The following is a 14,987-nucleotide window of genomic DNA, read 5'->3' as shown; positions in this document are numbered from 1 at the left end:
TCGAACGCATAGATCTTTTGTCATCGTATGGAACCGAGTTAAAAACGTAATCGTACCAATATCCACATTTATTTTGCCTCAATATAATGTATTTTGAATATCCTTTCTATACCCTTATGCAATACACATACTCATAAAAACCGGGACGCTGGGTAGGAATGAATTTCGATTTTACCATCGTTACAGATCCAAGTCGACCCGTTGTCTCCCTCTACGATGGCCTGCACTATGCAAGCTCCAACGACATCAGGGCTAGCAGGGGGTCGAAATAAGAAACGAAATTCAATAATTCGTTGGCGTCCCAAAAACAAAAAGTACCCATACTCTTACCTTTGCGGTGCATACGGATGTTTAAATTCGCGAAACATCGTTTGCAACACCTCGATCTCGATCGACAGTGTGCGGCAGTTTTCAAACATCCGAGTGCGTGTCCCACCCGGACAGATGATGATAAACTTGACGCCAGTTTCGCTGTACACAGGTTCAACCTGCCGGTTCAATTAGGTAAGGTTCGATAAGTTGCGGGCGTAGCTAAAAAAAACGATCAGCCATACTCTTACCCCCAGCGATCGTGTGAACCCAATTAAGCCGTGCTTCGATGCACAATAGGTGGGAAGAAATGGGATCGGTTCTAGCCCTGCTGTTGATGCCACATTCACTATAACGCCACCCTTGCCACCCTTCGCCCGGGACATCAAGTTCAGCGCAATGAGGCATGAGTTGATCACACCCGTCTTTCGGATAAGAATAAGCACATGGTATCAGCTATTAAAATCCACTTCTTGTGGTGATCAGGGACCGATCCACTTACCAAATTAACGCCGATCAGTCTATCGGGTACTTCACTCTCAACGATGCCGGCCGAATTCACCAAGATATCGATCGAGCCCAGCGCCTCGATGATGTCCCGCTCCAGCATCTGCTTCAACGCGGCACGATTGGAGATGTCGCAGATTTTGCAGAGTATCAGCGCATCGCGACCGCTATCTTTCAAACACGACAGATTGGAATCGGACAGCTCCACCACATCAACGATGCACAGTTTCTGTAGCAATTTTGAAATCCATTATTCCGACGAACCATTATTCGCCTCGCACATTAACAATTTAAAAGTGTGATGTTCACCTTCACTCCCTGCCTGAGCAGACGCTGCCCTATTGCCATTCCCATGCCACCGCAGCCACCAAAAACGACCGCACTTTGACCCGCCAGAGACATGCTGAGATCGGTTCAACTGCTGCACTGGCAATTGATTGTTGTTTTTTTTGTGTTCACCTTCACTTCCACTATCGCGGCTGTAATCGGATAGGACGGTGCAACTGCTACGAACGGTGAATGATGAATGCATGCTCCACCTGAGATGCACATTATATTTTGTTGGTACAGTCGTAACTACCTATACACCACGCCACCATTCCTAACCGCATACCCCGCGTGGTTCCGCAGCAAGGTGAACCGCGCTAATTAATTGCTACGCTGACTTGGTTTAGGTACAGACGCATTTGATAAGCACTCACATAACTGCAGTACTACTCTTTGCTCACAACCTAGGATAATAGTGGGGGCGCCATCGAAGTTCTAAAACGGGTTTAAACAGGTAACACGCAAAACTACAGTCGTTAACAATAGACTGAATCGTATCCTGGTATCTCTATTATGGTTAAAATATACTGCCCATCTGAGTCTGTAATAAGGAGTCGCACGCTCTTAGCTGCCGCATTCTGCTTTAACACACAGACAAAAAAGAACAATCAATTACAGCTTACAAGTGTGAAACATTGTAAGGGCGGCGTTGTGCAGCACGCGGGCAACATCAAGAAACAAAGTCCCTAAACAACATTCTGAAGAAGGGCAGCAGTGCATTATTACAAATGAAATTTAACATTTTTAACGCTCACATTATTCCTACTATTTGACATAATTGTTCATACAGTATGGTAATAATAATTCCCAAAAATAGAATATTTCTACCGTTCCAATCCTTCACGTACGTCCCTCTTTGCTAACCTTTTTAATTAACCAGTCACATTTCAACGCATGCGCATCAGGCTTTACTTTCATGGACATAGGGATATATCAGCCTGAGACGGGTTCGAGCAACGATTAGGATTATCTTTCGACGCTTGAGAACGTGTCAATGGATTTGGCAATCAATGGCTTACACTTAACCAGATTAATCAATGCCCAATTCTTAAGTAGGGGGAAGTGCTAGTGCTATCAGTAAAATTGATTAGTTTCAGCAAAATGGAGCATTTAATATTGTACAGCAAACATATTTGATACGCCACGTATTTGTTAAAACAACTGAAAAAAATATGACACGTTGGCACACATTAATAAAGTGTACAAATAGGTACAAACTCACATGGCCTGTGCTTTTGGAAGCGCGCTGTGCGATATTGTGTGATAACGATGATGATAATTCGATGGCAGAACATGTCGATCAAACTTAATTTATTTTTATAAACTTAATCCAACGCTAGGTGATACTAAAGAAGGAGGAGGGTGGGGATCTAACACTTACAAAACACTATTTCACCTTTGCGCACCCTACCGCTCCTATGTAAACGCTTTCTTTTGGCCGTTACTTTCTTTCAACACACCGTGATCCTTAATGATGTGTTCCCTGATAACCGAATATTTGAACGACCGCTTGCACAATGGGCACACTTTCATAAAGTGTTTTTTCTGATGGATCATCAGATCGTAGTGCTTGTCGAACGTTTCATTGCAGGTGCTGCAAATGTATACCGCTTTCGTCCCCGTCCGTTTCGTTGCATCGGGTGTGATTTGCAACTTTGCGGCAGCACGGACCTTGTTGCTTTCGGGCGTAAGGCGTGTCCCTGTCGCGGATGGCACCAAAACTTCCGACATTATTTCTACATCGCTATCGTTATCGTTTGTTTCGCAATCGATAAAAATGATATCCTCTACTGCCGCTTTTCCGCTTTTGCCGCTAGCAGCAGCAGTAGAGACTGGGGTGACTGGAGCGCGCACCGGTGTGCTTTCCCGCAGCGGTGGTGAAAGCGGATCATGGCCTTCTTCAATCGTTTCCACTTCTAGCTGCAGGCCAGATTCGTCTAGGATGTGCTGTTCGTAGTCTTCCTGAAATTCATCCTCACTGCCGGACACAATTTCTACTACATTCGCTGGCGCTTTCCCCCCCGTGGAGACGGTGGTTTGGGGAGCTTCGTTAGCAATGCCATGATATTGTAGATACTGCGCTGAGGCCAGCGCTTCTTGCAGCTTCTGCTGGTTTGCCAACACCAGATTGCTGTATGAGTGAAACGCTTGTACCGACTGGAAGCAGGCGCTGCATACATTCATCGGTAGGCCTATTTGGTTCGTTACCTAAAAGCATAGTTAATGTTAAAGCCTATGGCCGCTAAAAGCCATGCTACTGGTGCATCCTTTCTTACCGGAAATGGAAAAACATTCCTCATTATGGTGGCCAGCGGCTCGTCAATAATGGTTGTGCTATGGTTTCCAAATTTGGTGCCCAAGCAAAGCCGGCAGTTGGCTATGTAGCTCGTCGGAAAGGGAATATCGTTGAGCAGGCGTGTCTGTACCTGTTTAGCGCGCTCGTGGCAACTAGGCAAAGGAACAAGGGGTGGCGGTATCACTGTACCAACCGGAACACTCTTAGTACCACTCATTGTGTGCCAACTGCAATCAATGGTCCAAAATGCTGTTGTTGCTCTGTTCTTGCAGGGACTTCCCGAAGTCACGTTCAAAGAACCCTTGGTTTTTTTAGTGCTGATTATATTCGCCCTTACAACAATGCTCGCTTTCCCTCAACATTTCATTATTGTATTATTATTTACCACCTGAAATAGAGCTAAAGCAAAGAGTGTGTTGAACGAAAAATTGAAACAAACGTAGAATTGTTGTTTACCTCGCCATAAAGTTGGTTAGCTTTGTTTTGATTCCACATTTGACATTTGGGAGGGAACCTGCTGCTCGAATGGTGCTCGAATGGTGCAGCGTGGAATTTAGCCGCTGCTATCCGCTGAACATTAGTGATGGGCAAATAACCATCGTTCTCGGAGTCGAATCCGATATCGGATCTGGCTCAGTCTGAAGAGTACGAGAGTCCGAACGAGTAGGGCAATATTTAAAAAAATGAAATTAAGCTGAGTTTAGCTACTTACTTACTTACTCATCCGGCGCTACAACCGCTTTGCGGTCTTGGCCTGCCTCAGGAGTGTCCAAAACCGCTCACGGCCTCGCGACTTCGTGTGCCAGTCCGTTTTCCCGGCCTTATTGGCGGACGCCTCCACACCATCTTGCCACGTCGGTTTGGGCCTACCACGACTGGCGAGCTTGATGCGCTGCACGACAGTGAGGTCGCCATACATCTCGTATAGCTTGTTATTATAACGGCTCCTCCTTTGTCCTGCCATACCTACGGGGCCAAGTATTCTTCTGAGCATCTTCTTCTCGAACGCGGCTAAGAGGGTTTCCTCAGATTTAGACAGTGGCGTATGTGAGTACCGGTACTATATAGGTGCTATATAGTCCCTGGTTCGTTCGTCGCTACAGGTTCTTTGAGATGAACTGATTTTTCAGGCCGATTTACAGCTAGCATCATGGCACGCAACGCAGTTATCATGCTGACCTTTGACCTTTGAAAATAGGTGAATTTTGGGACGATTTCAAACGTGCGTTCACCTATCTGTACGTCACGCCTCCGTAGGTTTGGATTATTTATTGGTCCCCGTCCCCCTGGCACAGACCTTTGGTGGTAGCAAATGGCCCAAAGAGTTTCCATCCACCTTCACCTGGCAAGTGACGTTGGTCATAGTCATTCTTACTAGCCTTATCAGTTTGGCCGGGATTCCAAAATAGCTCATAGCGTTGTACAATTTTACCCTGGCTATGATATCATATGCGACTTTGAAGTCAATGAAGATATGGTAAGTATCATCTCTGTATTCAGCCATCTTCTCCAAGATCTGCCGCATGGTGAAGATCTGATCAGTGGTTTATTTTCCGTTTCGGAATCCTCTTTGATAGTTTCCGACTATCTCTTCGATGTGCGCGACAAGGCGATCCTGAAGGATCAGGGTGAATATTTTATAGGCGGTATTCAACAACGCAATATCCCTGTAGTTGTTGCAGTCCAACCTGTCTCCCTTCTTGTATATTCCAATCGCTCAAAGGCTCCTTTATTCCACAAAAATCTCCAAGTAAATAACTTTATAGTTAAATAGTTTTGCCAAGCCATATATTAGATACCTTTTTGGACAAGTAGGATAGGACCGAAGAATATATCGTCATTGTATAGCAGTAGAAAAAAAATCAAACGCTGTTAAAAATAACTAATGATTTTATGATTTTATATGTTTTATTTACTTTTCCCATCAACCACTACGTTTCCCTGTAACCAGTTTCACGGCGTTTTTACATCTAATATGAAAAAACTTTCTTACTTGTTCTGATGATGCATTTAGGCCGTTCGACGCACCTAACCTTGCAAACAGTTCTAGTATATTTGAATTGTGTTTGAAAGCTATTTTTTCACCTTTTCCGGTCCAACATACACCGGCAAAGAAGCGTCTGTGAAACAGAATGTCAAAAGATTTTTTCATCAAACGATCTGGCCTTGACTCTCCCGTTTCGAACTGTATGTAACTGACGATATGCTTCATGTACTCTTTGTCTTCCAGTCGACGATTAAGCTCTGCTATCTCTAGTTCGCTGGTACATTGCCTGAGATCGAGTTTTGCAGGTACATTGCAGCTACTTGCACCCGAATTGAATCGAACAAATCGCATTGGTGCTTTGATATTACGTTTCTTTTGTACATTTCTGAAATCTGTATCCTGAGCTTGTTCTACACTTTCTTCTACACTTGTACACGGTGTATCACCTATGCTATCGCGCAAAATGTTCTCTTCGTAAAGTTCTGTATCACCGTTAACGGTTGACGGATTGTAAAACTTTACTCGTTGTTTTACATAGGTAAGGCGATGTTTAAAATAAGCAGCAACTTTAATTCCTGGCAGTTTTGTTCCTTCCGAAGCACCCAACCTACCGAATAGCTCCAGAAACTTTGAATGTTGCTTCAAAGAGTTTCGATCATCTGCACGCCAGTTGCAGGTTGCAAAGAAATGCTTATCTACCAACATGTCCAACGACTTATTCATCAGGAGATCTGCCCTGGGTTCTTTCGCCTCGTACTGCAAATACTTTATGACTTGCTTCGTAAACTCTTCATCTTCTAGTCGACGATTAAACTCGATGAGCTCTGGAAGGCTTCTAATTTGCTTGAGTTTCAGTGGACAACAATTATTACGTGCCTGAATAAGAACTTCTCGCACCGATGGATGAATTCTACGCCGTTTCTTCAATCGGTGTGCGAAAGTAGAATCTTGAGCTTGTAGGTTGTAGCCTCCAATTGTAGGTGCCAGATTGCGTAGGATCGCCTCCACTTGGTCCTCTGATGACAATTCATCGCTCTGGAATTCGGCTTCTAATGATTCTTGAGCTCGTCGTCTTGCGAGTTGAATTTTCACGATAAAGAAGCTCTGGATTTTACCTGCCAATTTCTTTCCTTTCGGCGCACCCAACCTATTGAACAGATCATGAATTTTCAAATGATGTTGCAGAGGTATTTTTCCCTCCCGATCGCGCCAGTCACATGATGCAAGGAAGTCCACGTCAAACAGAATGTCCATCGACTTATTCATCAAGTGAACCGAAATTGATTCTTCCGTTATATGTTGCAAGCAGTTTATCAGCTGCTGCATAAATTTATCGTCTTTTAATCGACGGTTCATTTCTATTAGCTCCGATTCGCTACTTATTTGCTTGAGTTCAAACCAGATACTATGCACTGGACAGAAGTTAAGTGGACGATCAAAAAATCTACATTTTGTTGGAACATTCCGTTTAGGTTGTTTCTTCGGCTGCGCCTTGGAAAGTGGATCTTGCGCCAGTGTTTCGCTTTCTTCGACGCTATCAGACGGCAGGTCTATTAACATTTCTTCCTTAACCTCCAATTGTAAGTTGATCCCAGCATCAGGGTTTATCTCGAGTGGGTTTGTTGTTTCCTTCAATAGTGAGTCCATTCCAGCACCAGAGTTTGGCTCGATTCGATTTGCTGCCTCTTCTTCCAGCATGAAATTGGGAATTTCGTCGATGACATCGAATAAAATATCTTCAGTAGTTGCCAATGGATCGGAACCTTCTTGTTCATCGTCTTTTTCTATTTTTATCAACAAATCCGTATCAATCGGAACCTCTTGTTCCTCTCGAAGATGTTTTTCTTGTGTATCTCGGATTGGGACCGGATTTTCTCTACATTCCACATCATCATTGTTTTGAACCGGATGTATTACATCCGGCAAGGTTGCTAACAACTTGTTCTGATTTTCCAACACCTGTCTGCTGTAGATGTAAAATGCCTCCACCGTCTTTACGCATTCGGTGCATACATTCATCGGAAGACCTACCCGGTTCGCTATCTGAAATTAAAATGACTGCTGAATCACAATCAATCAAACCGCAGCGAGAGCACAACATCATACTTACCATCACTGGGAATACCTGTCTCATCATGTTGATTAACGGTGCTTCAATAATGGTTGTACATCTGGATCCAAAATGTGTACCCAAGCAGAGCCGGCAGTTGGCTATGTAGCTGGCAGGAACGGGGATCTCGTTAACCAGATGCTGTTGTACCTGTTTCGATTGCGCGTGCGAAGACACAGGGGATGGAGACACTACTACACCACCTGGAACACTACTAGTACCACTCATGTTGTGTAACAACTGCAATCAAGGGCCAACAATGCTGCTTTCAATAGTCACTATATAAGAATCGTTGGTATTTTGTACTGATAATACTCGCCTTTGCATCAATGCGTTTCCTTTCGCTTTATTCTTTAGTATTATTTAAATTCTTCTATTTTAGCGGGGAAGAACGTATCCTCCTATGTTTGCGACCCCATACTCAGAGGCTTACTTTCTCATTTTTAAGATGTTGACTATCCAGAGTCTTAGAAGTCCAGAGTAGAATTATTCCAATTATCACCATCGACTTGGTTGGCTTTGTTTTGATTCCACATTTGGCATTTCGGAGGTAAACTGTTCTGCTGCTCGAAAGGTGCTCGAATGGTGCAGCCTGGATATCAGCAGTTGCTAGCCGCTGAACAGTAATGATGGGCAAATACTCATCGTTACCACAGTCAAATTCGATTCCGAACTGACTCGTAGTCAGATTCGGAGAGATTCTGGTTTTTTCGACTGGGTGGGAGTAGTGATGAATGGTCCAGTCTGAAGAGTCCGTACGTGTAGAGGAATATTTAAGAAAAAAAAAATATAATTTACTCAGACTCGTCTGCCTTCAGACTCGTTTTTACTAGCCAGACTCGACCGGAATTCCGATATTAATCCGGAGTCTTATTCAGTTTTCAAAACCGAAATTTAGAGTGGATCCATCACATCCCACTCCTAATTACTCATCATGAACATTCCCCAACTCATCTTCTGTTCGTTCCAATCGCTCAAATGCTCCTTTATTCTACAAAATCCTCCATGTAAATAATTTTGTAGTTGAACAGTTTGGCCATTGTCCAGCCATATACTAGATACCTATTTTGGAAATGTATCATCCTATAGGTCCGAAGAATATATCGTCGTTGTATCTTTTTTTTCTTTTTCTTCTTTGGCACAACATCCGTTGTCGATCAAAGCCTGCCTGTACCACTACTGGGCTTGGCTTTCAGTGACTTATTTACAGGGATTTCCAAGTCAGTTTCGAATGTAAACATTGTTATTCACCGCATCCAAAATGTTTTTCAACAGCTGTCAAATGATGTATTTGCTACAAAATGAAATTTCAGTTTTTACACATGATTTTCAACATATAACAAAGAACTGTGAAACTCAATCCAGCTTGAGACGTGTTGAAAATCATGCTGTAGATTTTAAAAATTACTATGATGGAAATGAAATGTCATATCGATGTGGGACAACATTTTGCATGCGGTAAATAACAATGTTTACATTCGACACTGGCTTGGAAAACCCTGTATTATCATAGCAGGATAGTCCGTCCTACGTATGTGGGCTCGTACCATTCGGGGCTTGAATCCATGACGGGCATGTTGTTAAGTCGTACGAGTTGACGACTGTACTACGAGACTGGCCCATCGTCGTTGTATAACAGTAGAAAAAAAACAACTTTCAAACGCTGTTGCAATTAACTTCACGGCTTTTTCACATTTATATGATTTTATTGCTTTTATTTACTCTTCCCATCAATCACTACGATTCCCTGTTTCATGTTCCATGGCTTCCGCCGCCGACGCACTGCTGACTGTCGTTGAAGTCAGTCGTCGCTTTGCGTTCCGAAATTTAATAATAAAAAACCTTTTTATTTGTTCTGACGATGCGTTTACACCTTTTGACGCACCTAACCTTTTAAACAGTTCAAGAATGTTTAAATTAGGTTCTAAAGCTATTTTACCATTTCTTCCCAACCAACTTACGCCGGTAAAGAAATGTTTATCAAACAAAATGTCAAGCGTTTTTTTCATCAGCAGATCTGGCCTTGATTCTCCAGTTTCAAACTGTATGTAACTGATGATCTGCTTCATGTACTCTTCGTCTCCCAGTCTCTGGTTGAGCTCTGTTATCTCTGGTGCGCTGGTAATTTGTTTGATATCGAGCTTGCAGCAAGTTGCACCCGAATTGAATCGAACAAAGCGCATCGGTGCTTTGAGATTACGTTTCTTCAGCTGATCTTTGAAATTTGGATCCTGAGGTTGTTCTACACTTTCTTCTACACTTGTACACGATGGACCATCTTTGCCATCGCGCAAAATGTCTTCTACTTGCAGTTCTGTATCACTGTTAGAATTGGCTTCATCCATTGTTCCGCTTGATGCGCTGCATACATTCATCGGTAGGCCTATTTGGTTCGTTACCTAAAAGCATAGTTAATGTTAAAGCCTATGGCCGCTAAAAGCCATGCTACTGGTGCATCCTTTCTTACCGGAAATGGAAAAACATTCCTCATTATGGTGGCTAGCGGCTCGTCAATAATGGTTGTGCTATGGTTTCCAAATTTGGTGCCCAAGCAAAGCCGGCAGTTGGGAAGGGAATATCGTTGAGCAGGCGTGTCTGTACCTGTTTAGCGCGCTCGTGGCAACTAGGCAAAGGAACAAGGGGTGGCGGTATCACTGTACCAACCGGAACACTCTTAGTACCACTCATTGTGTGCCAACTGCAATTAATGGTCCAAAATGCTGTTGTTGCTCTGTTCTTGCAGGGACTTCCCGAAGTCACGTTCAAAGAACCCTTGGTTTTTTTAGTGCTGATTATATTCGCCCTTACAACAATGCTCGCTTTCCCTCAACATTTCATTATTGTATTATTATTTACCACCTGAAATAGAGCTAAAGCAAAGAGTGTGTTGAACGAAAAATTGAAACAAACGTAGAATTGTTGTTTACCTCGCCATAAAGTTGGTTAGCTTTGTTTTGATTCCACATTTGACATTTGGGAGGGAACCTGCTGCTCGAATGGTGCTCGAATGGTGCAGCGTGGAATTTAGCCGCTGCTATCCGCTGAACATTAGTGATGGGCAAATAACCATCGTTCTCGGAGTCGAATCCGATATCGGATCTGGCTCAGTCTGAAGAGTACGAGAGTCCGAACGAGTAGGGCAATATTTAAAAAAATGAAATTAAGCTGAGTTTAGCTACTTACTTACTTACTCATCCGGCGCTACAACCGCTTTGCGGTCTTGGCCTGCCTCAGGAGTGTCCAAAACCGCTCACGGCCTCGCGACTTCGTGTGCCAGTCCGTTTTCCCGGCCTTATTGGCGGACGCCTCCACACCATCTTGCCACGTCGGTTTGGGCCTACCACGACTGGCGAGCTTGATGCGCTGCACGACAGTGAGGTCGCCATACATCTCGTATAGCTTGTTATTATAACGGCTCCTCCTTTGTCCTGCCATACCTACGGGGCCAAGTATTCTTCTGAGCATCTTCTTCTCGAACGCGGCTAAGAGGGTTTCCTCAGATTTAGACAGTGGCGTATGTGAGTACCGGTACTATATAGGTGCTATATAGTCCCTGGTTCGTTCGTCGCTACAGGTTCTTTGAGATGAACTGATTTTTCAGGCCGATTTACAGCTAGCATCATGGCACGCAACGCAGTTATCATGCTGACCTTTGACCTTTGAAAATAGGTGAATTTTGGGACGATTTCAAACGTGCGTTCACCTATCTGTACGTCACGCCTCCGTAGGTTTGGATTATTTATTGGTCCCCGTCCCCCTGGCACAGACCTTTGGTGGTAGCAAATGGCCCAAAGAGTTTCCATCCACCTTCACCTGGCAAGTGACGTTGGTCATAGTCATTCTTACTAGCCTTATCAGTTTGGCCGGGATTCCAAAATAGCTCATAGCGTTGTACAATTTTACCCTGGCTATGATATCATATGCGACTTTGAAGTCAATGAAGATATGGTAAGTATCATCTCTGTATTCAGCCATCTTCTCCAAGATCTGCCGCATGGTGAAGATCTGATCAGTGGTTTATTTTCCGTTTCGGAATCCTCTTTGATAGTTTCCGACTATCTCTTCGATGTGCGCGACAAGGCGATCCTGAAGGATCAGGGTGAATATTTTATAGGCGGTATTCAACAACGCAATATCCCTGTAGTTGTTGCAGTCCAACCTGTCTCCCTTCTTGTATATTCCAATCGCTCAAAGGCTCCTTTATTCCACAAAAATCTCCAAGTAAATAACTTTATAGTTAAATAGTTTTGCCAAGCCATATATTAGATACCTTTTTGGACAAGTAGGATAGGACCGAAGAATATATCGTCATTGTATAGCAGTAGAAAAAAAATCAAACGCTGTTAAAAATAACTAATGATTTTATGATTTTATATGTTTTATTTACTTTTCCCATCAACCACTACGTTTCCCTGTAACCAGTTTCACGGCGTTTTTACATCTAATATGAAAAAACTTTCTTACTTGTTCTGATGATGCATTTAGGCCGTTCGACGCACCTAACCTTGCAAACAGTTCTAGTATATTTGAATTGTGTTTGAAAGCTATTTTTTCACCTTTTCCGGTCCAACATACACCGGCAAAGAAGCGTCTGTGAAACAGAATGTCAAAAGATTTTTTCATCAAACGATCTGGCCTTGACTCTCCCGTTTCAAACTGTATGTAACTGATGATATGCTTCATGTACTCTTTGTCTTCCAGTCGACGATTAAGCTCTGCTATCTCTAGTTCGCTGGTACATTGCCTGAGATCGAGTTTTGCAGGTACATTGCAGCTACTTGCACCCGAATTGAATCGAACAAATCGCATTGGTGCTTTGATATTACGTTTCTTTTGTACATTTCTGAAATCTGTATCCTGAGCTTGTTCTACACTTTCTTCTACACTTGTACACGGTGTATCACCTATGCTATCGCGCAAAATGTTCTCTTCGTAAAGTTCTGTATCACCGTTAACGGTTGACGGATTGTAAAACTTTACTCGTTGTTTTACATAGGTAAGGCGATGTTTAAAATAAGCAGCAACTTTAATTCCTGGCAGTTTTGTTCCTTCCGAAGCACCCAACCTACCGAATAGCTCCAGAAACTTTGAATGTTGCTTCAAAGAGTTTCGATCATCTGCACGCCAGTTGCAGGTTGCAAAGAAATGCTTATCTACCAACATGTCCAACGACTTATTCATCAGGAGATCTGCCCTGGGTTCTTTCGCCTCGTACTGCAAATACTTTATGACTTGCTTCGTAAACTCTTCATCTTCTAGTCGACGATTAAACTCGATGAGCTCTGGAAGGCTTCTAATTTGCTTGAGTTTCAGTGGACAACAATTATTACGTGCCTGAATAAGAACTTCTCGCACCGATGGATGAATTCTACGCCGTTTCTTCAATCGGTGTGCGAAAGTAGAATCTTGAGCTTGTAGGTTGTAGCCTCCAATTGTAGGTGCCAGATTGCGTAGGATCGCCTCCACTTGGTCCTCTGATGACAATTCATCGCTCTGGAATTCGGCTTCTAATGATTCTTGAGCTCGTCGTCTTGCGAGTTGAATTTTCACGATAAAGAAGCTCTGGATTTTACCTGCCAATTTCTTTCCTTTCGGCGCACCCAACCTATTGAACAGATCATGAATTTTCAAATGATGTTGCAGAGGTATTTTTCCCTCCCGATCGCGCCAGTCACATGATGCAAGGAAGTCCACGTCAAACAGAATGTCCATCGACTTATTCATCAAGTGAACCGAAATTGATTCTTCCGTTATATGTTGCAAGCAGTTTATCAGCTGCTGCATAAATTTATCGTCTTTTAATCGACGGTTCATTTCTATTAGCTCCGATTCGCTACTTATTTGCTTGAGTTCAAACCAGATACTATGCACTGGACAGAAGTTAAGTGGACGATCAAAAAATCTACATTTTGTTGGAACATTCCGTTTAGGTTGTTTCTTCGGCTGCGCCTTGGAAAGTGGATCTTGCGCCAGTGTTTCGCTTTCTTCGACGCTATCAGACGGCAGGTCTATTAACATTTCTTCCTTAACCTCCAATTGTAAGTTGATCCCAGCATCAGGGTTTATCTCGAGTGGGTTTGTTGTTTCCTTCAATAGTGAGTCCATTCCAGCACCAGAGTTTGGCTCGATTCGATTTGCTGCCTCTTCTTCCAGCATGAAATTGGGAATTTCGTCGATGACATCGAATAAAATATCTTCAGTAGTTGCCAATGGATCGGAACCTTCTTGTTCATCGTCTTTTTCTATTTTTATCAACAAATCCGTATCAATCGGAACCTCTTGTTCCTCTCGAAGATGTTTTTCTTGTGTATCTCGGATTGGGACCGGATTTTCTCTACATTCCACATCATCATTGTTTTGAACCGGATGTATTACATCCGGCAAGGTTGCTAACAACTTGTTCTGATTTTCCAACACCTGTCTGCTGTAGATGTAAAATGCCTCCACCGTCTTTACGCATTCGGTGCATACATTCATCGGAAGACCTACCCGGTTCGCTATCTGAAATTAAAATGACTGCTGAATCACAATCAATCAAACCGCAGCGAGAGCACAACATCATACTTACCATCACTGGGAATACCTGTCTCATCATGTTGATTAACGGTGCTTCAATAATGGTTGTACATCTGGATCCAAAATGTGTACCCAAGCAGAGCCGGCAGTTGGCTATGTAGCTGGCAGGAACGGGGATCTCGTTAACCAGATGCTGTTGTACCTGTTTCGATTGCGCGTGCGAAGACACAGGGGATGGAGACACTACTACACCACCTGGAACACTACTAGTACCACTCATGTTGTGTAACAACTGCAATCAAGGGCCAACAATGCTGCTTTCAATAGTCACTATATAAGAATCGTTGGTATTTTGTACTGATAATACTCGCCTTTGCATCAATGCGTTTCCTTTCGCTTTATTCTTTAGTATTATTTAAATTCTTCTATTTTAGCGGGGAAGAACGTATCCTCCTATGTTTGCGACCCCATACTCAGAGGCTTACTTTCTCATTTTTAAGATGTTGACTATCCAGAGTCTTAGAAGTCCAGAGTAGAATTATTCCAATTATCACCATCGACTTGGTTGGCTTTGTTTTGATTCCACATTTGGCATTTCGGAGGTAAACTGTTCTGCTGCTCGAAAGGTGCTCGAATGGTGCAGCCTGGATATCAGCAGTTGCTAGCCGCTGAACAGTAATGATGGGCAAATACTCATCGTTACCACAGTCAAATTCGATTCCGAACTGACTCGTAGTCAGATTCGGAGAGATTCTGGTTTTTTCGACTGGGTGGGAGTAGTGATGAATGGTCCAGTCTGAAGAGTCCGTACGTGTAGAGGAATATTTAAGAAAAAAAAAATATAATTTACTCAGACTCGTCTGCCTTCAGACTCGTTTTTACTAGCCAGACTCGACCGGAATTCCGATATTAATCCGGAGTCTTATTCAGTTTTC

General features: G+C 43.1%; 6 protein-coding genes across 13 annotated transcripts in view; 1 reads left to right on the top strand and 5 right to left on the bottom strand.

Annotated features, from left to right (window-relative positions):
* Nucleotides 1-14,987, top strand: part of LOC121594926 (zinc finger protein 624-like) — a 28,550-nt gene that overhangs the window by 434 nt on the left and 13,129 nt on the right. The gene's annotated exons all lie outside the window — the stretch shown is intronic.
* LOC121594931 (alcohol dehydrogenase 1-like) lies at nt 60-1,786 on the bottom strand. The gene is made up of 5 exons (XM_041918776.1): nt 1,126-1,786; nt 812-1,045; nt 561-734; nt 331-488; nt 60-252 (listed from the first exon to the last, which is right to left on the bottom strand). The coding sequence occupies exons 1-5, from the start codon at nt 1,216-1,218 to the stop codon at nt 132-134; spliced, it is 780 nt and encodes a 259-aa protein (XP_041774710.1). The 5' UTR covers nt 1,219-1,786; the 3' UTR covers nt 60-131.
* LOC121594928 lies at nt 2,440-4,038 on the bottom strand. Of its 3 annotated transcripts, none has more exons than XM_041918769.1 (3): nt 3,896-4,038; nt 3,420-3,838; nt 2,440-3,351 (listed from the first exon to the last, which is right to left on the bottom strand). In XM_041918769.1, exons 2-3 carry the CDS (start codon nt 3,654-3,656, stop codon nt 2,560-2,562), a joined length of 1,029 nt encoding a protein of 342 aa, XP_041774703.1. In that variant the 5' UTR covers nt 3,657-3,838; nt 3,896-4,038; the 3' UTR covers nt 2,440-2,559. The 3 variants fall into 3 exon arrangements, with proteins under 3 accessions (XP_041774703.1, XP_041774705.1, XP_041774704.1); XM_041918771.1 differs by having other exon boundaries at nt 3,420-3,827; nt 3,896-3,932; XM_041918770.1 differs by lacking the exon at nt 3,896-4,038 and having other exon boundaries at nt 3,420-3,889.
* Nucleotides 5,322-8,088, bottom strand: LOC121594924. 3 transcript variants are annotated; one of them, XM_041918763.1, is made up of 3 exons: nt 7,856-8,088; nt 7,537-7,798; nt 5,322-7,469 (listed from the first exon to the last, which is right to left on the bottom strand). In XM_041918763.1, exons 2-3 carry the CDS (start codon nt 7,762-7,764, stop codon nt 5,364-5,366), a joined length of 2,334 nt encoding a protein of 777 aa, XP_041774697.1. In that variant the 5' UTR covers nt 7,765-7,798; nt 7,856-8,088; the 3' UTR covers nt 5,322-5,363. The 3 variants fall into 3 exon arrangements, with proteins under 3 accessions (XP_041774697.1, XP_041774698.1, XP_041774696.1); XM_041918764.1 differs by having other exon boundaries at nt 7,537-7,776; XM_041918762.1 differs by having other exon boundaries at nt 5,323-7,469; nt 7,537-8,088.
* On the bottom strand, nt 9,214-10,566 carry LOC121594932. 2 transcript variants are annotated; one of them, XM_041918777.1, is made up of 3 exons: nt 10,464-10,566; nt 10,004-10,406; nt 9,214-9,935 (listed from the first exon to the last, which is right to left on the bottom strand). In XM_041918777.1, the coding sequence occupies exons 2-3, from the start codon at nt 10,025-10,027 to the stop codon at nt 9,267-9,269; spliced, it is 693 nt and encodes a 230-aa protein (XP_041774711.1). In that variant the 5' UTR covers nt 10,028-10,406; nt 10,464-10,566; the 3' UTR covers nt 9,214-9,266. The 2 variants fall into 2 exon arrangements, with proteins under 2 accessions (XP_041774711.1, XP_041774712.1); XM_041918778.1 differs by having other exon boundaries at nt 10,004-10,395; nt 10,464-10,500.
* LOC121594923 lies at nt 11,891-14,656 on the bottom strand. 3 transcript variants are annotated; one of them, XM_041918760.1, is made up of 3 exons: nt 14,424-14,656; nt 14,105-14,366; nt 11,891-14,037 (listed from the first exon to the last, which is right to left on the bottom strand). In XM_041918760.1, exons 2-3 carry the CDS (start codon nt 14,330-14,332, stop codon nt 11,932-11,934), a joined length of 2,334 nt encoding a protein of 777 aa, XP_041774694.1. In that variant the 5' UTR covers nt 14,333-14,366; nt 14,424-14,656; the 3' UTR covers nt 11,891-11,931. The 3 variants fall into 3 exon arrangements, with proteins under 3 accessions (XP_041774694.1, XP_041774695.1, XP_041774693.1); XM_041918761.1 differs by having other exon boundaries at nt 14,105-14,344; XM_041918759.1 differs by having other exon boundaries at nt 11,892-14,037; nt 14,105-14,656.

This window comes from Anopheles merus, chromosome 2L, assembly GCF_017562075.2.
Source record: "Anopheles merus strain MAF chromosome 2L, AmerM5.1, whole genome shotgun sequence".
NCBI classification, from domain to species: Eukaryota; Metazoa; Arthropoda; class Insecta; order Diptera; family Culicidae; genus Anopheles; species Anopheles merus.
Note: the sequence above shows the minus strand (reverse complement) of the source record. Positions and strands in the feature narration are given on the sequence as shown.

Excerpts from the sequence above, each read along its gene's own strand:
- LOC121594931 (XM_041918776.1), bottom strand. The coding sequence starts at position 1,218 with ATGTCTCTGGCGGGTCAAAGTGCGGTCGTTTTTGGTGGCTGCGGTGGC. Across the intron at positions 735-811 it reads GACTGATCGGCGTTAATTTG|ACGGGTGTGATCAACTCATG; the intron begins GTAAGTGGATCG and ends CTTATCCGAAAG. Across the intron at positions 253-330 it reads CATCCGTATGCACCGCAAAG|CCCTGATGTCGTTGGAGCTT; the intron begins GTAAGAGTATGG and ends ACCCCCTGCTAG.
- LOC121594928 (XM_041918769.1), bottom strand. The coding sequence starts at position 3,656 with ATGAGTGGTACTAAGAGTGTTCCGGTTGGTACAGTGATACCGCCACCC. Across the intron at positions 3,352-3,419 it reads GGAATGTTTTTCCATTTCCG|GTAACGAACCAAATAGGCCT; the intron begins GTAAGAAAGGAT and ends CTATGCTTTTAG.
- LOC121594924 (XM_041918763.1), bottom strand. The coding sequence starts at position 7,764 with ATGAGTGGTACTAGTAGTGTTCCAGGTGGTGTAGTAGTGTCTCCATCC. Across the intron at positions 7,470-7,536 it reads GACAGGTATTCCCAGTGATG|ATAGCGAACCGGGTAGGTCT; the intron begins GTAAGTATGATG and ends TTTTAATTTCAG.
- LOC121594932 (XM_041918777.1), bottom strand. The coding sequence starts at position 10,027 with ATGAGGAATGTTTTTCCATTTCCG. Across the intron at positions 9,936-10,003 it reads GGAATGTTTTTCCATTTCCG|GTAACGAACCAAATAGGCCT; the intron begins GTAAGAAAGGAT and ends CTATGCTTTTAG.
- LOC121594923 (XM_041918760.1), bottom strand. The coding sequence starts at position 14,332 with ATGAGTGGTACTAGTAGTGTTCCAGGTGGTGTAGTAGTGTCTCCATCC. Across the intron at positions 14,038-14,104 it reads GACAGGTATTCCCAGTGATG|ATAGCGAACCGGGTAGGTCT; the intron begins GTAAGTATGATG and ends TTTTAATTTCAG.